This window comes from Macaca thibetana, chromosome 2 (genome assembly GCF_024542745.1).
Source record: "Macaca thibetana thibetana isolate TM-01 chromosome 2, ASM2454274v1, whole genome shotgun sequence".
NCBI lineage: Eukaryota > Metazoa > Chordata > Mammalia > Primates > Cercopithecidae > Macaca > Macaca thibetana.
This window is the reverse complement of record NC_065579.1, coordinates 40,535,962-40,562,385: the sequence shown is the minus strand read 5'-3', so window position 1 is coordinate 40,562,385 and position 26,424 is coordinate 40,535,962. Positions and strand designations below refer to the sequence as shown.

The following is a 26,424-nucleotide window of genomic DNA, read 5'->3' as shown; positions in this document are numbered from 1 at the left end:
GAACTCTGTCTCATGGTTCTTCAGGCCAGAAAAACTGCAGATTTTCTAACAGATTTTAGGTACTTCATGCCACCTGTCTTTGGCTTGTCCTTGGGCCAGAAGCCTCAAAAACAGAAATTTTCTTTATGCCTTTCCTCTCTTTTAAATGTCAACTACCCTTCAGAATATGTCTGACTTTGTTCACTCTCTAGTGGCTTCAAGTAGTTACTTTTTATATTTTGTACAGAGTTTATATTTGTTATCTGCAGGAAGGTTAGCCTGGTAGGAGCTTACTAAGCCATACTGGAAGCTGAGTTCCTCCTGCCTAGGTTTTGTGTTAATTTCTGGGAAGTTTTGGTGTGTTACCGAAGAGGCCATGAAGCTCATTTGATGCCAGCCCTCCAATGAATTCCTTTTTGGGCTCTCTCTACTCCATTAGCTGTACCCTTCTGCAGATGGATGGGGTGTGGCCTGTTTGCACAAAAGGTACTGGTGGATGGGTTCTGCCAGCTGTCATAAGAAGGCATAGTCACGTTCACTCACTGCTGACTTTTAAAATATCTCTGTCTACATTCTGACTCCCCCACCCCTCAACATTTTTTTTGTTTGTTTTGTTTTTTTTGCAGCTGGACATTTGTTTTTCTTACTCTCTCTTAATTATGACTTAATTCTTAAGACTTGGGCAAACACTTCCAGTATCATAAGGGGCTTGCTGCCTGGCGGGGCAGCCTGTGCCCCACTGTGATACTTTATTCACCCTTCAGCCAGACTTCATTCTCCTTACCAGAGGCATTGCCATGGCAACCTCCCTCCTCTGGGCAATAAGTATTGGCGGCAAAGTCCTACATACTTAATATGTTTGATGTTTTACTTTTCAAAACATTCTTTGGGGAAATTCAAGTTGTCCTGTCGAACAAAATAAATAAGCTTTTTATTGTCAACAAGGGCTAAGGGCGGCAGCTTTGATAACAGGGAAAGCTTGGACGGGTCAAAAACTCGAAACCAGAGTGAGCAGGTCACATCCAGTTCCACTTGAGATGAGAAAGGAATGGGAAACCTCTCAGTGCTGATGGAAACTGACTCAGATCCCAGATGCTGCTGGGGAAGCTCTAGCCTAAGGTGGCTGCTGGGATGAAGTGAGCCCTGGTCCAAACCCAACCTTGTAATGTTTGTGTAGCTGCCACCACTGGAGGGAACAGGTATTTCTCCTACAGACAGTCCACCTTGGGGGTGCTGGGGGCTTTCCTTTCTTTTCTGGGTGGCATCACACCAGAGTCCTCTTTAGCATGGAAGCCCTTAAGAGTGTACACACATCACAGAGCCCACTGAGAGCTTTGCAGAGGCTGAGGGACCGGGTAGCCCAATGTCCTCCCCTATCTCTGCCATCTGTCTATGCACTAGTTACAGAGACAGGCTCTTATTGGGCATTTTTAAATATTTGAGTGTTAAAAAATAAAAATTTACTGTAAATTAAGTATTATGCTTCTTGGCTTCATTGGTAAATATTTTTTTCTTTAAAGTATATCTATATGAGTTTCTCCCTATCTTTCTTTATTTTGCTCATTTGTTTTTTCTTCTTCCTTTGCTCTGTCTCTCTCTCTCCCGTTTTTCTTCCTTCCATTTAAAAAAATGTAGTTATGAATTTATTTTGCCCATTTAATGAGATTTTCTCTGGCATATTAGAAACAGAGTGAGATGTGGAGTCAGACAAACCCAGGTTGGAATCCACACGTTTCTATTTATTAGCTATATAGACTTGGCATAGCTGTCCTGGTTTGTTCAGGGCTGAGAGGCTTTCTGGAACACGGGACTTTCAGTGCTGAACCTGGGACAGTCCTGGACAAACTGGGATGGTTGGTCACCTTACTTGGACAAGATACTTAGCTTCCCTGAGCCTTAGTTTCTTCACCTGTGAGCTGGGGATAATAATACCTGTCTCACTGGGGCTATTTTGAGGGTTGGAAATAGTGTAAGAAAAGGGCCTGAAACTACGTCTGGGACATTGTAGATTCTCAATAATGATAATGATAATGATAATGACAGCAATATTAACATTAATAATCATCTGTATTTTTTAAAGGCTCAGAGTGATTTTTTCTGCCATCAGTGCTTTTCTCTTTTTTTCTAATGTTTTTTCAAGGAGAAAAAGTTTATTTTGTTTTCTTCATTTTTACATAAGCCTGGGTATTATGGTTTGAATGTTTGTCCCCTCCAAAACTCATGTTGAAACTTAATTCCCAAAGTGGAAATAATGAGGAGTGGGGCCTTTAAGAGAACTTCACTCTCATGAATGGATTAATCCATTCATAGAGTAATATATTAGTGAGTTAATGGATTAGTGGGTTATCATAGGAGTGGTACTGGTGGCTTTATAAGAAGAGGAAGAGAGACTTGAGCTAGCACACTTAGCTCCCTCACCACATGATGCCCTGAACTCCTTTGGGACTCTGTAGAGATCCCCATCTGCAAGAAGGGCCTCACCAGATGCAGCCCCTTGACCCTGGACTTTCCAGCCTCCAGAATTGTAAAAAATATATTTTGTTTCTTTATAAATTACCCACTTTCAGGTATTCTGTGATAAGTAACAGAAAATGACTAAAACTGGGTTTCTGAAGCTTTGCTATGTCCAACTAAAAAACAATAGCTGCTGAATTTTCCCTGATGCCTAACATTCCTGAGTAGAATCCAGTGATAACACATGGTTGAAATTATCTCTTAGAAACCTTGAAAAACTCATCAAGGACCCAAAAGTCTTCTTCTTTAAAGATAGGCTGCTCTGTGCATAGCTCATCCAGAGCCCCTTCCTTATCAGATGCAGGTCTGATGAGTTCCAGGTGATAAACATTTGGGGACTCAGGGTCTGTTCTGGATATTTCCCCACACAGGTGGATCTGGTTGGCTCAGAGCACCTGCCAACATTAGGCCACCCATCCTGAAGCAAGCCCATCGTGTTCTTTCTGGATGGCTCTTCTAGTCAGGAAAAGAAGTTGGAAACTGAGAAGGCCAGCGGATGGGAGGAGATGAGGTCTGTGTGTCCTTGTGGAGCAAGCAAGAGGCTAACCTGGTATGGACTCTAGTCTTTGTTCTGGCTCCCCTGATATGCCTGTGTAAAGGCCTTGAGCATGTCATTTCTCCTTTCTGGTCCTTGTTCACAACAGAGGTATGGGCCTCGGCTTTCCCATCTTCAGAGGTGAGTAGAAGTGAGTAAATGGGGAAATGATTGCCAATTGCCAAAGGGTCTCCAAAGGAGAAGAAAAGCTAAAGCAACATAGTGTGAGGTCAGTTTCTGGGCTCATGACCATTTTAATTTATTGGTTCAAAGTAAACAGAGAGCTCTACTCAGCCATGACTTAATAACTTCCTCCTTCCAAGCTGCCTGAGATGGTTATGTCTCCAGGTAATGAGCTATATCTGCTCCTGTGGACTTCATGTCTGGGTGTTGTTTTCTATTTTTTAATTCTTCAGTTTTTAGTTTTATTTTTTTCTCTAGATATAAAATGAAGCTATTCTCATTGAAGAAAATTTGCAAAGACTGTAAAGTACAAATAAAAAACTATCATCATTATATCTCCAATCAGAAACAACTACTTAAAATATTTTGGAATATATTTCTTTCCAGGGTGTTTTTCAATACACCGTTAAATAGACTTAATGTTAGAAAAATATTATAATAATTTTAATGACTATATAATAGCTTACTTATATATAAAGACTATTAGGAATCTTCCCCTCATTAGATTTTTAGGTTGATCCAGTTAATATTATTTTAAACAATTGATATATACCTTTGAGCATAAGTATTTATGATTATTTCCTTAGGAGAAATTTAAAGAAGGAGGGTTGCTGGATTAAGGAAGAAATATTTCCAGTTTTCTTCCATATTACATTTAATTCTACCTTTATGTTACCCTGAAAATCTAAGTTAAAAGATAGGACAAAGTACAGTATTTTCTATGTATGGAATTTGTATGATCCTTGGTCTGCAAGTAGGACCCACCCACCCCTTGAAGTTTCTCTGAAGAAGAAGAAGTCTATGCTTTCTTTTAGCTACCCACTGTGGCAGGGGTGACTAAGATTTCATCTTATTGGTTATTAGGGAGTAGCTGCATTTAGTATTGAATATTGTGGTGGTGTGGATACTAAAAGCCATCACTGATAGACACTTTTTGGGGTATCTAAATTAAATACCCTTACTTCAGAATAGAATTTGGACATATTTAAAACATTTTAATGACATTTTGTCTCTACAGTATATTATAGTATCTTACATATTGAATATTAAACCACAAGGAAACTTTTTGCTTATCATCATCTCTTAAGGGCCTCATATGCTCATTTCACATTTATTTGGGCTATTATGAAGAGTATACCCCTTCCCTTTCTAGCCGTGTGTTGGGAAGTATGAAAAATCAGCCTAACTTTAGCTGAAGGAATGGAATTGTTCAAAAGCAGTTCTGAGGCATATGTAAATACTCAAGAGTAGAAAAATCAAAGAAGTGATGGTCCCTGATGAGGCTCTGAAAATCGAACTGACTGTGTGGTAAATGTGTGTATGTGTGAGTGTGAGTGTGAGTGTGTGTGTGATCCTTGAGTGTTTAGGAGTGCTGGGCCACTAGTGGGGTGAGATCAGCATTGTTGGAGAGTTAAAGTATATAAAGCACTAGGCACAGTACTGCTTATCATGAGGACTCAGTACAGAAGCCAGATAATGAAAATATGTTAGTGAATCATTGTAATCGATCCTGAAGGTCACATAATTGGTTGGCAATGCAGTCAGAACCAGAAATCCAGGTTTTTGATCCCAAGCCCAGTGCTCTCTCCAGTGGAACACGTCAACTCAGAGATATCAGGCATTTTGGCAAAAATTGTGGCCATTGCAGTAGTCAACTCTGGATAGGGTTGACTGTGGAGGCAAGAAGGGGCTGGATACTACCTAAGTAAAAGGTGAAAGAACTGGGGACTCCCAGGGATTTTTATGAGTAACAGTGCTGAGTCTTATTTTGAGCCTGTACTCCATGGCTTGGTTTGTCCATTTCTGTGTTTGTACAAGGAGACTTCAAAATGCCCCTAAGTTTTAGAAAATTTAAATGTCAATAGCTCAAAATTACATCACTAAGGACAACTTTCTACTGATGATTTTTGTAATCTCACTTGTTTAAAACTGAATGTAAAGTGTTTTCTTTTTGTCTTTTTTTTTTTTTTTTTTTTTTAAGTTTTTAGGTTTTAATTATCAGCTTGCTTTGAGAACCAGAGTAATCTCTCAGATCCTTCCCTTCTGTACTATATACTGTTTGGTCAGTCAGAGAACCTCAGAAGTTATATCTCTGAAACTTGCTCTGCAGTTTCAACCAAAAGAAGAAAATAATGAGGCAAAGCAATGAGTTTGCCTGATTTTTTAAGGACCCTGGGTCCTTAGAATACAAGTCTTCAGGGCATATGACAAATCTCCATGTTTTGACTGGGGGACCCAGGCTTCACCAAACTAGATTCCACTGCTCTGGCTATTGGAAGAGGTTTAGGGATGGGTACATTACTCAAATAATCTAATGTATTTTGTTAGAATTTTTCTCCTATGGATAGAAGGAAAGAGATGCTTCCATTTGGCTAGGTTTCCCATAGCTGAAACATGGCTTTATGGCTAGAAATATAAGCAGCCAACACAACAACTCACAATCTTCTTGAGAAGCAAACCAACAGAGAAGAAAGCAGAACTGAGATATGGGCAGAGAAAACTAGAGTCTTAATCATAACCCTTGATTCAGTTGTGTCTGAAGCCAACCCTGGCCTCAGATATCCCAGTTACATAAACATTGCCCTCTTTGTCTTAAAGTTGTGCTGCTTGGTTTTCTGTCACTTAAGTGGGTCCTTTACTTGTATTATTCCATTATCCTTATCATCCCTATTTTACAGATAAGGAAACGGAGACTCAGAAAGCTTAAGGGCTTTGCTCAAGCTAACATAGCTGGGAAGTAGTATGACCTGGATTTGAGGTTGGGCTGTTCTGACTATAAAGCTTATGCTGTTTTTGTAGCTTGATACTGCCTCAGTTTATCGAGCTGGTCAACCCAACCCTTGGCAGCATCAAGAGGGCAGGCACTGGCTCTCTTGTTTTATTGGCCCACAAACAGGCCAATGACGTTAGACACTTTGGGCTGGTGCACTTAGGGTCAGACAGGCTAAACTGGATCCTTGGACCCCATGCTGCATGCCTGATTGCTCTGGGAACTCCTTTTCATTAAGGCTTCCAAACTTGCAGAAACCACAAACTGGTCTGGACCAACACCTAGCTGTCCTCTAGGCAGCTAGGCTGCTACTGAGCAGAAACGGATTCTGAAAGCAGAAAAACTCCCATGAAGACGCATCCGGCATTGAGGTGCTGGGACTTCCCACCTCCACTTCCCAAAACTTATGAAAACAGAGCAGAAGCTATTCAACTGTAGGACAACAGTGTTTTTAATATTTAAGTAACAAAACATTCAGGTTAACACTCAATGTATATACAATAAGATAGGGCAACAACAAAATTACAAAGCACAATCTAACTATATGGAGGCTTTCAAACAATTAAGTGTTGGATGGAGAATGTGCTTATTAAAAACCCAGCTGAGCCACATCGCACTGCCTGAGACCTGACCAGGGGACTTTCTGGTGGTAGGAGGGAGAGCTCATTGTGCCCCATGGCCTTCAACTCAAATGGATGCTCTTCAACTCAAATCCAGAGAGCACTTAACAATCCTCATGCTCTAGATTGCCCAACCCTCCTCCTTGCTTTTCTTTTTTCTTTAGTTGACTTGTCTGCTCATCCTTTACCCAAACTGAGGCAGTGAGTTCCACAAATACTTCCTCTGGTTTGGTCTAAATGTTGCTGTCTCAGTGAGAAGGGCCTCTGAGCTCACTGCTCTGACTCTTGATGAACACAACTTGTTATTATTTAATGGGGCATAATCTGTTCTTTCTCCAGACATAGTCTATTCAGCCTCAAGACCCTTATGAGTATTCACCAATCCCCTTGGAGGTCACTTTTGTATGTGCTATTGATTTGAGGACTTTACTCTCAAATAGTAACCTAATGGCCAAGTTCCCCTGCACCAATGCTGCTCTGGGTAGTTTTTAGAGACTGCTCTTACCTCAGTGTCCTAGGGGGTCTGTCTGGCTTTGGAACTGGGATGGAATTCTAGTGTCCTGGAAGGAATTTAGACTTTCTGCTCAAAAGGGCAGTGATGTAAGCTCAGGGAAGGTGTGTGGTTACAAAGAACTTCCAGTTTTGCCCGAATATCTGACAGTCCAACCACTCTAGATGAATTCAGAGAAAGGAACAGCTTTCAGAGTAACAAAACTGACCAGTTTTGATGGCACACATCTGTAGTCCCAGCTACTTGGGAGGCCAGGGTAGGAGAATTGCTTGAGTGCAGGAGTTTGAGGCCAGCCTGGAAAGTGAGACCTCATGTCTAAACAAAGCAAAACAAAGCAAAACCGACCACAGTGCCAGGAAAGTGCTGCTGCCAACTGGCAGTGGCTTGTAACCATGCCAATGTGGATATGTGTCACTTGGAAACATAACATTTAATTCAGGCTCAACATTTTTTTTTTTTTTTAAAGAATTGGTTTTAACTTACTTCCTAGGACTTGCTGTGTTCCATTATTTATTTTTTATTTTTTAGACAGGATCTCGCTATGTCACCTGGCTGGAGTGCAGTGGTCTGATCATGGTTCACTGCAGCCCCAGCCTCCCCAGGCTCAAGTGATCCTCCCATCTCAGCCTCCCAGGATATGGGACTACAGGTGTATGCCACCATGACTGGCCGATTTTTTCTCTGTATTTTGTAGAGACAGGGTTTCTCCACATTGTCCAGGCTGGTCTTGAACTTCTGGGCTCAAGTGATCCTTCCTCCTCAGCCTCCCAAAGTGCTGGGATTACAGGCATGAACCACTGCGCCCAGACATTATTTAGTTTTTACATAGCTTACACTTACTATCATGTATAATCAGAGCCATAGAAACCTCAAAGGGAGAGAATTAGGATCAGTGAACTTTTCATGGAATTTGTACTTAAGCGTGACTTTACAAAGTACCATATAGACAATGTCAAAGCAATTATTTTTTCATTTCCTTCTATCCACATGTAGGGGTGAGGCTAATTCATAGAGATAGTGTATCATTTTACTAAAACATTATTTATTTTAACTATATTTAGGACTTAGATTAAAAAATTTTTTTTCTCATTCATCTAGGGACAATTTCTGACCCGTGACAGAAAGAGGACTCCAGTGGAGAGCTCAGGAAACTCCTAGAATGGTCTTGCTGGAATAAGAAGATGCTAACAGCAGTAGAAAGGCTTGGTTGCCTCAAGCTGAAGATCACTTCGGTTTGGTAATGTTTAAGATCACAGCGTAAGAAAACCCAGAGCATGGGCTGGAGAGATTGCAAATATCTTGCTCTTATTGCTTCTTCTTCAGTAAGTGTTTATTAGTAGCCAAGCTAGGGGTGGGGAGGCAAAAGTCAAACAGCAGAAAATAATGTCTGTCGATCTACTCCTTTTCCTCTCAGAAGTTTTCTTGGGGATAAGCTGGGAACTAGATCATCAATGGGTTTATTGACTAGGAGGAAGAGGGGGGAGTTATCTAAATCATTAAAATGTGAGACAGAGATTAAAACCACATTCTCTCATCAGAGTAGAAAGTTACATTTAAAAAAAGAAATAGAGGATTGAAAATGTGAGCTATAGCCTCTAATTCATAAATGATAACTCAGCTGTTTTATGATGGAATATTTAGAGACAGAGACATGAGGCTAAGACCACTTGGCCTCTCCAAAGATGAAATCAAGGCTTTTCTAACTTCCAGCTGTGAGTCAAAAGCAAGAAGAAGTCAAGATGAAATCTCCTTGTTTTTTGGGTGAGCTCTTTGGGAGTTTCCTCTGCCTGTGCTGAGAGGTCTTGGAGCATTACACATAGTCGTGCTTGGAAGGATAAGATTGTAACTCGTCCTCTGTGTGGGCACCCCCATCATATGTCTTCTTGTTTTTGGTGTTGGACCCAAAGCCAGTGCTGGCCTTGAAGCCTCCAGGCTTGTAGGCAACACTGTGGCCCGAGGCATGATAAGAAACGGCTTTGTAGCTGAAAGAAAAATAAACATTCCAAGATCGTAGATGTCTTTGTCAGGAGGCCCAACCTCTTATTTACCCTAAACTGTCTCAGTCTTGGCACTGAAAGTACAGTGTCCCTGGAAACCCATCAGTCCGGGGCAAACCAGGATAGTTAGTAACCCTGGTTTTTGGTACACTGGTTTTTCTGCCTCTGCAGTGGAACAGAAGTTCTTGCACTTTAGAGCTTTGCTGAGCCAAGAACAAAATCTCCTGAGAATAAAATAATTGTGATTCCAAATGGACATTTCTGGATGGTGGAGAGAGGTATCCCCAAATCCTCAGTAACTAATGAGTTCCCTCTGTTAATCAATAAAAACAAAGTTGAACCAGAAACAATGTCCAGGGGAACATTTTACATCAAAGGATCATAGAATTTGTGAGCTGGAAGGTACCTACGTTCAGCTCATTGCCTCAAGCTGCTCATCTCATGGATGAGGTGATAGAGGCACACAGAGAGCAAATAACCTGCTGGAGGTCACAGGGGTGGTCAGCAGCAGAACCACACTAGAATCCAGCTCTCCCCACACCAGTTCAATGTGGGGAGTTACAGCGGAGTTTCTCAGCAGCAGCACTGTTGACGGTTTGGAACAGATGCTTCTTTGCTGTGGGACAGTTCTGTGCACTGTAGGGTGTTTAGTAGCATCCCCGGCCTCTACCTGCCAGAGGCCAGTATCACTTTCCCCCACCCTCCCAAAATTGTAACAGTTAAAAATGTCTTCACATGTTGCGAAATATCCCCTGGGGGGCAAATTGCTCCTAGTTGAGAACCATGGAGTTACGAAACAATCTCAGAAGGAACCAAGAGGGATGGATTTTTCTTACAAATAGGATCACATTTAAATCAATCTAGGCTGAAATATTCCCATTCTATCCTTTAGGTTTCCCCTAAAAGAGAAAGTTCGATAATCCTTAAGTCAAATAAAGTTCTTCCATATACCTAGATTAATTTTTTTTGGCTGCAAGTTATACATTAAAATAGACCCTGAACAAATAAAACGTCCAGTTGCAGCGGAACAGGGAGACTCACTTGGTTTCTTCTGGTGCCAGGCCCCGGCAGGCGATGCACATCATCACACCCCCAATTAGTGTGAGGCCTCCAGCGACCCAGCCCACGAACAGAGCCGCACCAAATGTGTACCTGGGTGGGGAGATGGTGGCTGTCAATATGGTTGACTCAACTCTCCAGGCTCTGCCCACTGCACCTGGCTGTGCCTGTTCTTTCTGTCCCCACTTTTGGATTCCACATCCATCCCTGCCCATGCCCCTGAACACACACTCCTGTGAGTCACAGCCAACTGATCAGGTACCCTGGAGAGTAGAATTGGGACTAAACCGAGGGGGCAAAACAGCAGGGGATTCCAGCATCACTCAACTGTAATATTATAAATCTTTGTGAAACATCTCAAGAAATCTCCTTCCCCTCTCTACTGGCAAAAGAAAGTGTCTTGAAGGTTTGGCAAGAGAAATTTGAGAGATATAAAATCAATCCCGACTGGACGCGGTGGTTCACGCCTGTAATCCTAGCACTTTGGGAGGCCAAGGTTCAACTGAGGTCGGGAGTTCAAGAGCAATCTGGCCGACATGGTGAAACCCTGTCTCTACCAAAAATACAAAAATTAGCTGGGTGTGGTGGTGCACATCTCTCATCCCAGCTACTCAGGAGGCTAAGGTATGAAAATTGCTTGAACCTGGGAGGTGGAGGTTGCAGTGAGCTGAGATTGTGCCATTGCACTCCAGCCTGGGCAACAGAGTGAGACTCTGACCAAAAAAAAAAAAAAAAAAAAAATCAATCTCAAATTCTTATTTCTGAAGGAATTTTAGTTCCTTGAGTTCTCAGTATGGGCCAATAAGCAGTCATCTTAACTTATCTCAAATAACCCTTACAACCATCCATGCAGGCAGAGCTATTACCTTCAGAAGGAACTAAGTTGAAGTGACTATTCCTTCTTTTATTGATGTCTTTACTTATTTGTTCAACAAGTCTTTATTGAGTTCCTACAATGTGCAGAGCCTTGCCCTGGTACTGGGACACTGGACGAACAAGGTAGACAGAGACGCTGTGCTCGTGGTGCTTCTGTTCCAGCTCACAAGAGAATTCTACCTTGGGGTGGTCTGACTCCAAAGCTGGTGCCCTTCGCCTAGGGGGCCTGCCTCCAATGGGACTCAGTTACATCGGATCAGGATTGAGAACAAAATCTCCTGAGAATAAAATAATTGTGATCCCAAATGGACATTTTTGGATGGTGGAGAGCAGTATCCTTCTTCAAGTGACCAAAAACTGTTAGGATGTCAGTGCATATTTTAATGCCAGCTGATAACTTGATTTCCAGCTCCACGAGCTCTGCAGAAAAGGAGAGCTCAGCACGGAAAAGGAGTGCCTCTCCTTGGAAGTTTCCCTTTGCGTTCCCCAAAGAGCACAGGGACTGTTTGTAGAACTCGATGAATTACTAATATGTTTAAAGTCTACGACACAAGCTAAGAACGTTATACCAACAATAGGAAGACAAGTAATATGTGTGCAAACCTCTGCAACCTAAGAAAATACAATACTTTAGATGTGCTTTAAAAGCACACACATTGGCTGGGTGTGGTGGCTCATGCCTGTAATCCCAACACTTTGGGAGGCCAAGGCAGGCAGATCGCCTGAGGTCGGGAGTTCGAGACCTGCCTGGCCAGCATGGTGAAACCCTGTCTCTACTAAAAACACAAAAATTAGCTGGGCGTGGTGGCAGGTGCCTGTAATCCCAGCTACTTGGGAAGTTGAGGCAGGAGAATTGCTTGAACCCAGGAGGCGGAGGTTGCAGTGAGCCGAGATCGCACTATTGCACTCCAGCCTGGGCAACAGTCTCAAAAAAAAAAAAAAAAAAAAAGCACACACATTTAGCAGGATTAAAGTAAGCTTCATGACCAAGTGTAGTATTAATATGTAGAGCAAAACTGGTTGACTGAGTTCAGTCCTTGAAAAAGTTCTGGGAGAAAATTTACCTATAGGCTATTTTTATTTCCTTGGACTGGGAAAAAGACAGAAATTTGGTTTAAGGGCTTCTGCCTTGGCATGAAGAGCCCTGCCCCGTCATCCTACCCGGTGTGGCTGGGGGCTGAACAGCAGATCTTTTCCTGGGGCTCTTCCTAGGGTGGTCCCTAGGTGATTTCCTGGTGACAGCCCTGGTCCGTGGGCCCTGACACAGACAGAGCCCCTGTCCTTGATACCCCTATGGATGGTTGAGTGATTGCTTAATGCTAATGATGATAACAACAATTGCTACCATGTATGAAGCCCTTACTGATACAGTGATAAGTGCTTTTTACCACTGTCTTGTTTAATTTTCCCAATAACCACTGTGATAGTATCTGTCACTCGCATTTTACAGACGAAGAGATTGAAGCTCAGCGAGGCTGAGGAACTTCTCCAATGACCCAGGAAGGACACGATATTGTCAGGATTCAAATTCAGGTCACTTTGCCTTCAAAGCTCTCATTGTTAATGAATCTTCTGGGCATGAGGGACGAAGTCCTTTTCCTCAACTTAGATACTCTGGGTCAAGGTTAGCAAACCTAAATACTTACCTGGGACAGGCAAGAAACTTAAATGAGTGAAGTGAGCTAGATAGAAGAACATAATTTTGTTTTCTCAACTGTAATATATGGAAAAATCCCTATAAGCATGAGTTGGGCTATGCGGGCAGAGTGGGGACTGTGGTAAACTGGACAGAATGAGTCCTAGCCAGAAGGGCAGCTGCCTCTCAGCTGCAGAGATGGAGGTCATATGAGAATGAGGGCCCAGGGCAATGCTACCAGATCTTCTGAGTTTTTACACAAAGCTGGAAAACAGAGTATGCGTATGTGTGTGGGCGGTGAGGTCTCCTTGTCGTAGGCCCTAGTGGTGCTCTACCATTTAACTGTTTCTGTGGGTCTCTTCCCCTGCTTGTGTATTCCTTTGCCTTTACCTGCTGGCCCCTGTGGCTGCCTCTGGAATTCTAGCTTTGGTTTAGCCACTGAAGCCACTCTGCCCACAGGGACTGACTGGCACCAAGGTATGAAAGCTCAGCTCTTTAGTTTGGGGTTGAGACAACTCTGGCGTCTAATTTGCACTGCACAGCTCTCCTCAGGATCAGGCTGAGTCCCAGGGCTTCACCTGAAATCACGCCCGTGCTTGGCTTCCCTTCCTTCCCGGCCCTGCTTCCCTCTCCTACTAACCCATCTCCCTTTTCTTAATAAACTCTGGCACTGGGATCCTCTTCTCAGGATCTGTTTCTGAGGGACCCAGTCCTTAACCCTTCTAATCTTTTTTTTTTTTTTGAGACGAAGTCTCGCTCTGTCGTCCAGGCCGGAGTGCAGTGGCGCGATCTCGGCTCACTGCAACCTCTGCCTCCCAGGTTCAAGTGATTCTCCTGCCTCAGTCTCCCAAGTAACTGGGACTACAGGTGCCCACCACCACACCCAGCTAATTTTGTATTTTCAGTAGAGACGGGGTTTCACCATATTGACCAGGCTGGTCTCGAACTCCTGACCTTGTGATCTGCCCACCTCAGCCTCCCAAAGTGCCGGGATTACAGGCGTGAGCCACCGCTCCTGGCCTAACCCTTCTAATTGTTAAAAGTTGGTGATTGGTTCAGATTATAAAATGAAATGTTTTATACAAAATACCTTGCAGTCTATGTACAGTGTGAGGGCAGGCAGTTTGCCGCTCTAGTCTGGGGCTTAGGCTCTGCCACTGTTACATACAACGTGGCAATAATAAGAGTCGGGGAACAGGAGAAGGAGGGGGGTTCCAGGACCAAGTGGGGCACTGGAACCAAAGCTCCATCAAGGTGACTGCCAAGGTCTTTCTTGGCAGCTGGGCTGTCTTGTAAGCCTTCTGGGTGGAGAAAAGGAGAAGACAAAAGAAAGGGAAAGACAGCTGCCCATCCACGGAGGGGGAAGTTCAGGAGGCCTTTCAGAATTCTATAGTCTTAATTCCAGGACTGAAGCTCCCTGCCCACAGGACAGGGGCCGGTGCTAGGGAGATGGTGTGAGAGTGATGGCAGGTATTAGTGCTAAGTGCAAAGTGGCTGGTAGATGGCTCCTCTGGGCAAGCGCAATGACCCCAGGTACCCAAATGCTCTGGGAAAGGTGGGCTCTTCTAAGTAGCCTGAGCAATCGTTCTGGTTTGGCCATGATGGAGGAGTTTCCCAGAATGTGGAACTTGCAGTGCTAAACCTGGGAAAGTCTCAGGCAGACTGGCATGAGTTGGTCAACCTACTTCTAAGTTGCACCTGTAACTAAGAGACCATGAGAGGAACATAGAGTAGGATTGGGGAAGTTTTTGGGGATCACTTCCTTTACATTCTTGAAATAAAGCAGAAAAATGAGTGGGGATTGGAGTTCCAGGGAGCCGGAGGGTAATGGATTTATCATACCCTCATTCTCCGTCTGTACCTCATGTTGATGTGGCTGGAAAAAGTGCCAAGTGCATGCATCCAGAGATGCAGGTCACTGAGGTCTAATATTTATATTTCTTCCCAAGAACAAGATCTTTCTTTTTCAGGAATTTGCTCCAGCTTCTTGCTATGAGATATATCCGTTTAAAGTGACTACATGAATATGGGCATTGGTATTGTTTTTCCGTCTTTTAAAAGTTCTACTCTCCTTCAGACACCAAATTGTAGTGGGGTTTCAGCTCCCTCTGCCAGACTGTACCCCCTGTGAGAGCGGGGACTTTGTATCTCCAGCACTCTGAACATGTCTTGGCTTACAGCAGGTGATCAATACATTTGTAGAATAAATGAATTAATGAATGAGAGAAAGAGGCAGCTATACCAGAAAGGAACATCACTTTTCTCACCCCTACTGCACCTTGCTAATTTCTATTCAAACATTTACCTGTTCCTAGCCAGGTTCCAGTTATGGACTGTAGATGTAAGTTGATGTTCATTTACTTGCCTGGGTTAATAGTGCCTGTTTCATCGCCACCACAATGGGGCTTGTGTAAGAGTGTTAGATAAATACTATGAACTGTCACTGTATTTCAATGCAAATGTCAGATCAGCCTCAAGTCATATCACCAAGGATATTTCACTGAAATGAAGTTTATGAATTTACAGGTGATTGTTGATTTATGATATGGCATGGTTGTCTCTGATAAATTTTTGGTATTTCAGGCACTGACAGTCACATTAGGCGCATGTGTTTAATCAGATTCTTATAACAATATTCATCATGGTGAATGACGAGACCTAGATTAGGAGGTTACCTGGTCTGAACAGTCTGCACCATCCCACCCATGCCGGTGTACATGTTAGCTGTGGACATCCAGAAGTTAGTCACCAGCATGTTGGCAAACACAGACACTCCAGCAATTGCACAAAGACCTATGGGCAAAGAAAAAGAAATCTCCAGAGTTAGTTTCAAGGGATTACAATGTTTCTGAGGCAGGTTATGCCTAGATGAGTTTAGATGAGTAGGCTGCAGAATATTGTATCCTTATAACCAAGCATTGATTACTGAATTCTCGCTATGTGCTAAACATTGTGATAGGTGCTTAGAATGTTTTATCTTGCTAATTGTGGAAGAATATGTGTGTGTACAGAAAGAAATTTTTCATACATCTTGGGACCAAGGCTCAATAGTCCAAATATTTTTGGTCTGTTTCTTTGGTAATGTCAAGATATCTTCCCTTAAAATCACTTTCTAAAGCCTCGCCAAAAAAATGCCTTTTAGGGATCAAGTCACATGACTCTTTTAGGGTTGAGAACCTTTTTTTTCCAGCTGAATTTAAGATTCAAAAGCTTACTAAGTTTTTTTGTTTGTTTGTTTTTGTTTGTTTGTTTGTTTTTTTTTAATAAAAAACCATTTCTTTTAATCAACATGGGGTGTCACAATGCTGCCTAGGCTGGTCTTGAACTCCTGGACTCAAGTGATCCTCCTGTCTTGGCCTCTCAAAGTGCTGACATTATAGACGTGAAGCACTGCATCCAGCTAAGAACCTCTTCTATTGGGGTTGGAGTGGCAGCTAAGACGGACCTTAGCACTCATGATACGCAATTGGGCCTCCACACTCAGATCGTGAATCTCAGTATGAAAAGTTCTGAACCACATTCAGGAGTAGGGAGGAGTCACGTTTTCTCCACCAGAATGATTTGGCTTTGACATTCCAGAAGTGGGAACTCCAGGCTCTGTGTTTACCTGAGACAATGAACATGATCCCGGAGGTCAGTGTCATGTTGGCTTTGGCAGAGTCCTCCATGCTGCCAATGCGGATGCATTTCAGGGCAAAGATGGATACCAGGAGGCCAATGGCACCCAGGACGATGCCTACGATCATCAGGGCTCGCACTGCCTGCAGCATGGCTGTGGGACAAGGGGCAAGACACAGCAGACGAATCAGACCAGCTCAGCACACTTGATTCGGCTCTGGTTTAATAAACCACAACTAACCTGCACCAAACACCTGAGAGACAGCAAAGTCCATAAACTGTGAACCTTGCCATTGTCAAAGGATGTGGAATTGTGGGAAATACAAAATACATCACTTACAATTCTCTGACTGATGAAGGACATGCACTCAGAGGTCTACGAAATCAGAGAATTATGGATGGTTGGAACCGGGGAGGCCCTTGGATTGTACCTATTTCAGCTTCCTCATTTTTACAGCTTGATAATCTGGGATCCGGAAAGGGAAAATAGTTTGTCTAAGGTGAGAGTTCGAATTACTGATAGAGCTTATAGCTGTGACTTCTAACCCAAATATTTTTCTTCTCTTGTGCTTCCGTATGTGATAAAAGTTTTACATAGTTGTGTCCACTTTAGGAAACCAAGAATTCATTTATAGCATATGATGAAGCCAAGGTTGCTAAGTGATATACCAAGGATACTCAATTTTGTCCCTTTCCACAAGGAACTACTAAGATTATGGTGAGCTGTAGGTTTTAGATGTATATAAAAAGATCAATATAACAATATTAGGCCTTTCAACTGGACCACAGTTTATCAGCGGTTCCCTTTCTAGGAATCAGTCGTATGTATAGGCCCTACAGGGACTCTTCTGCAGTGCCCTTACCTCCAGATATACCCAAAGTTGTTTCTAGTGCATCCTTAAATTGCTGTGACTCATTGCAATCATTGTTTACTGAGCCCTCCTGACTGGCCATGGGATGACAGTAGCTAACAACAGATCAGACATGGTCTCTGTTGTCATGGAGCTTATGCCAAAGTGGGGAATGACAGTCACTAAGCGTGTCTATTACAAGTATAAATAATTTAACAAGGAAGACAAATTAGTCCTTCATGTGTTCCAGTAGGCAAGGCCCCTAGTGTGGGTTGGTATGGTGGAGCTGAACTGCAAAACTGTGTGGAGATACTTATGTGCTAGACACCAATTATTTTATTCCTCCAGTATATCCCCTTTTTTCCTAAGTCCATGATTTTTGAAGGAGTTGCCATGTCTTCAATCAGTGTTTTTCAAACTACTTAAAAATTTAAATTTCCAATCTGTCACAAATTGACATCCTGGCAAAATACAAAATCACCTGCTTGAGTGTCACAGACATGTCAAATTGTTATAAATGTTTAGAAATATTTATTCTTGATTTCGGTACCAGAACTGTTCAGGTGGGTAACACATAGTTTGTGCGCCAGCTTGGTACACAGGCCCTACTTTGAGTAGTGATACTGACCTCGATCTTTCAGGCCCTGACTTTATACCCGGTGCCTTGACCATGGCAAATTAATCCAGCATGGGCATCTGAGTCAAACCGGGCAGGTGAGACACTTATACAGAATGCCTGTGCTGGGCACAGAGAGCATCCGGCCAGTCTCTCTCCAGGGACTGAAAGTATAAGATGCTGTCCTGGGCGTCCAAGGTTTCCTTCAGGCGGTGAGCTGCTGTATAATGGCAAGCAGACCAAACCCAACAGGGAGGTAGAGAGCCCTGACAGTCAGTGTTTGAGCTCCTGACTCCAGCTTTTCCTATGGTCCACATACATTCTTTCCTTAGGTTTCAGGTGCTATCCCAGCACCATTATTATTATTATTATTATTTTAAAATCCCTACCTGTTTGAACTAATTCAGGTTGGGGTTCTGTTACTTGAAATCAAGTGGTTCTAACTTATGAAAGATGGTTTCATCAGTGTCTAGACATGCTAACCTTTAGAGTCTTATTGTTTTTGGAGAGTTTCCACGCCTCCAAGTTCGAAGTCATGACCAGAGTGCTGCTGAAGCCCCTTGCAGATGTGAGGGGACCTCTCGCACCAAGTCTTACAGCTGCAAAGACATTGCATTCCACAGTGTGGTATCAGAGAAGAAGTAAAGGGCATCATTTTTCTTTTTTGGGAAATTGCTGATTTTTTCCCTAGTTATATAAACAATAACTGCTCAATATAAAAATTTCAAGATGTATAGAAAACTATAAACAGGAAATAAAAAACAATAACCTGCTATTCCAACTCTTGGAGATCGCCACCTTTCGCATCCTGGTGGGTAGTTTTCCAGAAAGGAATTTTTTAAAAAGGAGAAGCAAAACCCTCATGAGGCTCCCCCTGTCACCTGGACCCAAGGGAGCAAGTCAGGAGCCAGCTAGAAATGCAGATGGAGACCTTGCCAAGTTTTAACTAGAAGGGGATTGTGGGGTACACTCAAAGGAGGTGTCATTCCTACCCTCAGTGAGACCAGTTAATAATACCCAGGCAAAATTGAGATTTGGAAATGGAAAAGACACAGGAGAAATGCTTATCACTTTTTTTCTCTTTGAAGGAGATACTGAGGGAATCTGCCTATAGGGCTATAGGCAAAAGGCTCAGAGGAAACTGTGAACAAAACAGAAAGTTCTGTCCTGCTTTAGTTTTCACAGGCAGTTGCTACTTTTGAGTGAAAGCTAGTAAGGAATTTTCAGACATTAAAAAATGTAATCCATGGGAAAAAAAAACCCTACGATGCAGATAATATAATTATCACCCATTTTGTGGTTGAAGAAATGGACACTCAGGTGAGGTAACTTGTCCAAGGACACACATCAAGGGAAAGGAGGCGGAACTGGGAGTCAAATCCAAAACTGCCTCAAAATCATTACTTTTCCATCACAGCACATTGTTTTGAGGCACCTTATTCTGGAAAAACAGGTAGAGTCCTGCCTTCCATCAAGGTACAAGGATCTGTAAACTCTTACAGAATGTATCCTCCAAATTTGGAGACGCAACCATAAACAATCATGCTCCGAAATGGATGCTAAGAATGTGGAAGAAAGCACTCTCCAAATCGTCTTAGGGAATAACCTGGCCTGGTAGATTATTTATAAATGTGACTCTCAAGATGACAGCATTCCCATCTCCTCCAGCAGTCCTGGGAGAGAACTCTCTCCAATCACCTTGGGAAGATTTCCCTCTCCTACAACAGCCAACATCATGGGCATCTGAGTCAAACATCAGTGGAGCTGCCAGCATATTCACTTTAAGGTGTGTTTGTATCATAAAGCAATTTGTCATGCCAGAAAAATCGGCAATCAATGAGAAATTCTGAAAAAGGAGAGTTAGATAATGTAGAACTTGTTCAAGTGCCTCCTGCAATGTCTGAGGAACAGAGGCCCTAGCAGCCTTCTCACCAGATATCTGTCTGAAGTATGAATGACAGTGTCCACCTATTCTAGTTCTATCCCACTGATCTCTATATACTTGATTCTGATTCTCTTCTCCCTAAAGAAACTTCTGATTTTAACTTTGCTTCTCTGCTGGGAAGAGAATTCTACAAACAACGATCATCAGTCTTGGTCCCACTGGCAACTGTCATGGGGGCAGGTGCCAGTAAGTGGGAGGAAATTGGCTCCCCTGCTTATGGCTAGAAACCTCCTATGTCTAGTAATGACCATGGAGATTCATGGTGGTAAACTCACCTTCCCCTCCACCTGCACGGTCCTACCCTCTGGGATCCTAATCTTCTCTATAGATAAGTAAACAGAGAAAACTGCCACAAAGCAGGTAGCAGGTAGGTTTCTCTTTTAGCCATTTTTTCTCTTACTTGATATTCTGATCAAGAGGCTTATCAGCTGATAACAGGTGAGTCAACAGGCTCTAAAGCCTGATTCCCTGCACCAAAAGTGTGACTACAGCATTCTTCCCAATGAACAATGAAGTGTTATCAGACCTGAAGGGTGGGCAGGATTCAGGGCTGAAAGAAGCAAACAGAAAAATGGGAACTCAGTGTTCCCTCCCTGTTGCAAAACACCTTAATTCCCCAAGTAGCTGTGAGCTGACAGGTGAGGTGCTCTTGGGTGTGGTTTTTTTCAACACAGGCTGCACCTGAGCATCTTCTGGGGGCGCTTTTAAAGAAATATTAATGTTTGTTCTCACCCCCAGAGATTTTCATTTAATTATTCGATAACAAAATTTCAAGAAATAATGCGAGACAACAGCTTTCAAGAAGGGCTCAGCAGAGGTACTCAGAGCGGAGAGTTGGGCTGAAAGAGGGTTCTCGGGGGCTGGCATCACTAAGTGGAAGTGGGAGTGAGGATGATGGGACAGCAGTTCACTAGCAGCCAAAGGCCTGGACCGGGGCCCTGGTGGAGTAGGGGGATGGGAGGAGCCATACCTTCAGGCATAGCTTGGTCCTAGACTGGAGACAAGAGGGCTAATGGAGGAGCCCAAAGGAGGGGAGCTCAGAAGACGGTAGTCTGAGGCCAGACCCCAGAAGAAAGGCTCTTGAGAATAAGATGGGAGAGGCTAGATTCTCTAGAGATTCCAGGGAATCAACACAGAAGTCCTTAGTACCTTGTAAAATTCTACAGAACAATGTGACACCAGGTGAGTGTTATTAGGTAAGTCATTTAAGCTCAATGAAAACGAGTCCTCAGTTCTGGAGGGAGTCAAAGATATCTCCTGCATAGATATGTGAGGATCAGATGCTACTTGGCATAAACCTAAGCCAGGCTCAATAAATATCAGTTTCCTCTCCTTCCCTAAAAACAACGTATCCCTTGGCAACTCCACATAGCTTTGACTTGTACTAACTGTATACAAACGTGAATCCTCTCACATGATGATAAAATATGGTTGAGGATTTGAAACAGCCATGTGTGTGAATTGCTATGGACAAGAGGGGAAGACAATTTGAAAAGAGGAAGAAAAGAAAGGCCTGGACCTAGCAGCCTTTAGTAGTGGGGAAGATCAGGAAAAATGAACACAAGACCCTCAATGAGCAGGGGAGCTAGCTGACAGGAGAGGCGGCATAGGTGGTTTCTATCTTCACTGACCTTCCTCTTCACCTCTGCTATGATTTGAATGTGTCTTTCCCTCCAAAATTTATATGTTGAAACGTAATCCCCAGTGCAATACTACTGAGAGGTGAGGTCTGTAGGAGGTACCCTCAGGAATGACATTAGTGTCCTTATAAAAGGCCTTGAGGGAGCCTGTTTGTCTCTTTTGCCCTTCTGTCCCTTCTGCCATATGAGGACACAGCAAAAGGCACTATCTTTGAAGAGCATGAACCCTTACCAGATGGAATCTGCTGACACCTTGATCTTGGACTTCCCAGCCTCCAGAACTGTGAGAATAAATTTCTGTGGTTTATACATTACCCAGTCTAAGGTAATCTTGTTATAGCAGCAGGAACTGTCTAAGACATCCTTTAAGGTGAGATCCACCTACAACTCTGATGATGTGTCTCCCCACCAAGAAATGATGCTGCACCACTGACTAGGCCATCCTAGGGCATGATGCTTTGTGGTAGCTGCCCCTGCCATCTAAATGGGGACCACCACAGCCGCAAGCTGAGCAGGCATTCTGGTTCCTAGCTTTTCTCATTGAGAAATCAGGGCAAGCAGCCTCATTTACCTAGGTTGAAGTTTCTCTTGAGCTGTGTAGACCTGTTCTCAGCTCCCTGTGGTGTCTTCATCATACACAATAACGTGTAACTTTTAGATGTTTGTCCACATATTTGAAGAGGCATGCTGATGCTGAAATATCTTTCTCTTTTGAAGAGAGAGAAAGCAGCTTTACTGAACACCAATAGACTCCCCAACTTTATAACTAACTTATAATCACTTCACCTTCTAGGGCTGGTTTCTTCTACCGGAAAATGGGGAAAGACAAACTGGTTTCATAACCAGTGAAACCATTCAGCCAATAGCAAGAAATAAACAGACAAGCTCCTTTAAAAAGGATACTTATGAGAAGTCTCACTTTTTTCCCTTATGGATTTTTGATTTAGATTTTGTGAAGGTTTTGTGAAACTGTTCTCTGGATTAAATGTGGTCTGGTTTAAAACTTCACTCCTGTGTGTGTAAATATGATTTATAGGTTGATAGGAAACTCTGTAACTCTCCCGTGGCTGTTGTTTTTACACACTGAAGCAGAAGGGGGAAAATGTAGATAGTCATATAAAAAAAAAAATCAAGACCCTCAGTGCCTGCAAAGGGGCTGAGATATAGTGAAGTAAGCAGAACACGTAGGATGGGGATAGGAAGGGAGAACACAGGGCCTTAAGTGATCTCTCCTTTGGATATTTGAATTCATAAAATGTTTTTGAGTTTGGAGGAAAAAAAGGCTAGAAGATCAAATGTCCTAAGTGTTTGAGAACCCTGAGTGATGTAGACACAGCAGCGATGATTTAGTGATGCCAAGAGCTAGATCTTGTAAATGGGTCACAGGGCACTTTCTTTGTTTTTTTGTTTGTTTGTTTGTTTGTTTTTTTGAGACAGAGTCTTGCTGTCAGCCAGGCTGGAGTGCAGTGGGGTGATCTCAGCCCACTGCAACCTCTGCCTCCTGGGTTCAAGCAATTCTCCTGTCTCAGCTTCTTGAGTAGCTGGGACTACAGGCGCACACCACCATGCCCGGCTAATTTGTTCATATTTTTAGTAGAGACTGGGTTTCACCATATTGGTCAGGCTGGTCTTGAACTCCTGACCTTAGGTGATCCACCCACCTTGGCCTCCCAAAGTGCTGGGATTACAGGAGTAAGCCACCGTGCCTGGTCCAGCACTTTCATATAAATGTCTTACTGTGAGGCGTTTCACAAATGGGGAAAGTGAGGTCCAGAGATGTAGGTGGCCAAGCTGTGCCCTTGATTCTAGCTCACTTCCCTCTAACTGTAAGGCTTACCACTTTACCAAATTTAGTCAAAATGTTTGCAAGCACTTTAGAAAAAGCATTACTTGACTGTGATGTCAAGTCAGGGACATTATGGAGCCAGGGACATGAGTTTGCCATATCTTTGCCCCCTCTCCATTCTGCTCATTGTTGGCCCTTTACTCGTCCTTTCCACTGTTTCCAGGGAAGGCAAGTATGAATGGGATGCAAGTCATCCATGCTTTAAACTTAATTCATACTCCTAATTTCACATCATTGATGATATTGTTACAAATGGGTCAACGCCCATATACCCTCTGCGCTTATTGTGCTCAAGCCTAGACCAAGCTCTTCAATTCTAAAGGCAGCCCATTCCTGCATTTAGAAACAGGGTCTGGGCAGGGGAAAAGGATGCAGACTTGGAAGTCTTTGCCTTATGTTCACATCCTGTTTCTGCCATCTTCTATCCATGAGGCCTTGGGCATGTCCTTCCCTCACCCCCAGCCTCAGTTTTCAACTTTTTAAACCTAAAGCTAATACACATTTTCCTGATTTTTGTAAAGATTAAGCTGAAGAGCCAATATGCAGCTCAATAAATAGTAGTTATTTTACTTCTGGCACTGTCCTCAGAGCACTGCATGCTGTATCAACTGTGTGGAATACAATGAGATTGAATCTTGAGCTATCAGTTATACAGAGCTGGTAACATACAAGTATGCAGTCCTGCTACCACCACCATTTACTTCATTAATCTATCTTTAGTTTACACAATACAGCCTGTTGCATTGAATTACATTCTTCTACAACTGTAAGTTCCAAAGAGACACGATACATTTTTGTCAGATGAATGAAAAGTTAAGTGAGATTTTGCAAGAACAGAGATTGTGCTTAGGAAGAATTTAATAACTGGTAATGATTATTATAATTATTTATTTATATTTATTTTTTGAGGTGGGATCTTGCTCTGTTGCCCATGCTGGAGTGCAGTGGCATGATCACTGTGGCCTTGAATTCCTGCGTTCAAGTGATGATCCTTCTGTCTCAGCCTCCTACATTGCTAGGATTACAGGTGCAAGCCACTGTGCCCAGTGATAATTATGATTATTAACTAAAGTATTATAGGTATCTGCCTTTTGCCTTTCTGTAAACACTTTAAGGCTTACTTCTGTGCTAACAAGTGACACTTTTCTGGGTTCTAGGTCAAAATTAAACTCTCTGGGAGAATCATTGCAAACTTACATTTCTCCCTCCAGGCATTTCATCCAGCTCCTCTGCTTCAGGTCTGTCTTCCCCAGTTCCTCGTCAAGTGCAAGAAAATACTTTACACGGCTGTTTCTGATGGGAAGTTAGGCATTAGGTCCTGGCTGGTTGTTATTCCTTCCAGCTCCTTTAGGAGCCCCACAAGTGTCCTCTTGGGCTGTTTTATCTCCTTGCATTGTTGCCTTTAGCTTTTGAGTTTCTTTCGAGCCTTTTCCTCCTGGTAATCTTCCTGCCCATTCTTACGCTCTTCAAATATTTTATTTTTAGAGATGGATGAAGTTTCACTTTGTTGCCCAAGATGGAGTACAGTGGCATGATCACAGTTAACTGCAACTTCTAACTACAGCTCCAGTGATCTTCCTGCCACAGTCTCCCGAATAGCTAGGATTACAGGCATATACCACTGTTCCCAGCTAGTTTTAAAAAAATTTAAACTTACTGTAGAGATGGGATCTCATTTTGTTGCCCAGGCTGGTCTTGAACTGCTGGCCTCAAGCAATCCTCCCACCTTGGCCTCCCAAAGTGCTGGGATTACAGGTGTAAGCCACCACTCCCAGCTCCTGCCCATTCCTTATCTAAGTCATCAAATAGATATTTGTATTTTGGGGTGCCAATTTGTAGCGTAGCCACTCCTGCTGCATGGGGACTGTCTGCTTTTAAGTCCACACTCTTCTTGAAGGCCACAGATTTTCAGTGATTTAAAGTACCCCCTTTTCTGCAAACTCAATCCCAAGAAGTGTTTTTTTCTGGCTTTTGGTGAAATCCTCTTCCCTCAACTCAGATAGGCAGAACTGGGGTACACTTCTGTGGTGGCTGCTGGGAACTGTCCCCCAGTTCCCATGGTGGTTCAGCCCAGCTTGACTTTTCACAGCACAACTAGGAGACAGGACACAAAGCAGCACCCACTTCCTACTTCTCCAACCCCCTATGCTTGCTGTGGGCCTTTTGTGGGAGATGAAAGACAGGCATATCAGAGTCCTCTGGCCACAATCTTACCACCGACAGAGCTTACCAACAGATGGTCTTGTGACCAACAGTTTCCAAGAGCCCTCAATGCGTTGCTACTGGCCCTGACATTCACATTTGCTGTCCTCCAGATGGGATTTGAGGAAGTCATTTCTTCCAGCTTCCCTAAAATCCTTCTCAGAGAGCCAAGGACCTCTCCTTTTGTGGGTCTGAAACATCTCAGATTTCCATGAGTGGCAACTGGGTTCCCTCTCTAAGAGGTCTTTGTCTGGCTTGACATGGAATAAAAGTACCTAGCATCACCAATTCTCCCACCTCTCTTCCTCTCTCCCTCTCTACTTTCTTCTTTCTCGCCTTCCCTTCCTCTCTCCCTCATCCACTGTTCCTTTCTTCCTCCTCGCTTTTTGAAAAAAATGTGCTTTTACCCGCCCCCACCATGGCAATATTTACATTCCTCTGTTATTAAATGCTAGGGAACTTTTACATTGTAAAAATTTACCTCAAACCCCTCCTCTTTCCTGATTCCAGGCCATGCCCACCAAAATGTCTAGCTCTGAATTACACACTATATACTATCTTATATCAGATGATAGTTTACACATATAATTCAATCATATTTGTTTGAATATAAATTAATGGTATATCTTCTTCTGCAATCTCATTGGTTTTGACTATTTGATGTTCAGGGAATTATCTGTCTGGCAGAACTGAAATAAGTGTGGTTGATGTGTTGCAGCCCAGGCAGTTACAATTCAAATGCTCCCTGTGGTAGAGACAGTAGGTGCTCACCAAATAGCTATGTGCTCCTACATCTCCCAGCTCCTGGGGCCATATGGCTAGTTCTGGCCAATGCACTGTGAGTGACATGTGTTACTTTCAGATTGAAGCAGTTAAGAACTGTTGTGCCTCCTTCAAGCCTTTACTCTCTTGCCCCAGAAACTTTGAATAATGTAGCTACAAGGAGGCTGCTCTTCCTACAGTGGACTTTATGTGGGCAGGAAGTAAACTTTTGTTGTGTTAAGCCATTGAGATGTTTAGGTTTGT

At 43.0% G+C, this 26,424-nt stretch overlaps 1 protein-coding gene across 2 annotated transcripts in view; it reads right to left on the bottom strand.

Annotated features, from left to right (window-relative positions):
- Positions 1-6,414: 6,414 nt before the first annotated feature.
- CLDN18 (claudin 18) overlaps positions 6,415-26,424 on the bottom strand; it is a 35,286-nt gene continuing 15,276 nt past the window's right edge. For both annotated transcript variants that reach the window (XM_050779728.1, XM_050779727.1), the window contains exons 2-5: positions 16,288-16,452; positions 15,356-15,473; positions 10,151-10,261; positions 6,415-9,094 (exon numbers count right to left, since the gene is read on the bottom strand). In XM_050779728.1, coding sequence (XP_050635685.1) covers positions 8,923-9,094; positions 10,151-10,261; positions 15,356-15,473; positions 16,288-16,452 — 566 coding nt within the window. In that variant the 3' untranslated portion in view covers positions 6,415-8,922. The remainder of the gene's footprint in view (positions 9,095-10,150; positions 10,262-15,355; positions 15,474-16,287; positions 16,453-26,424) is intronic.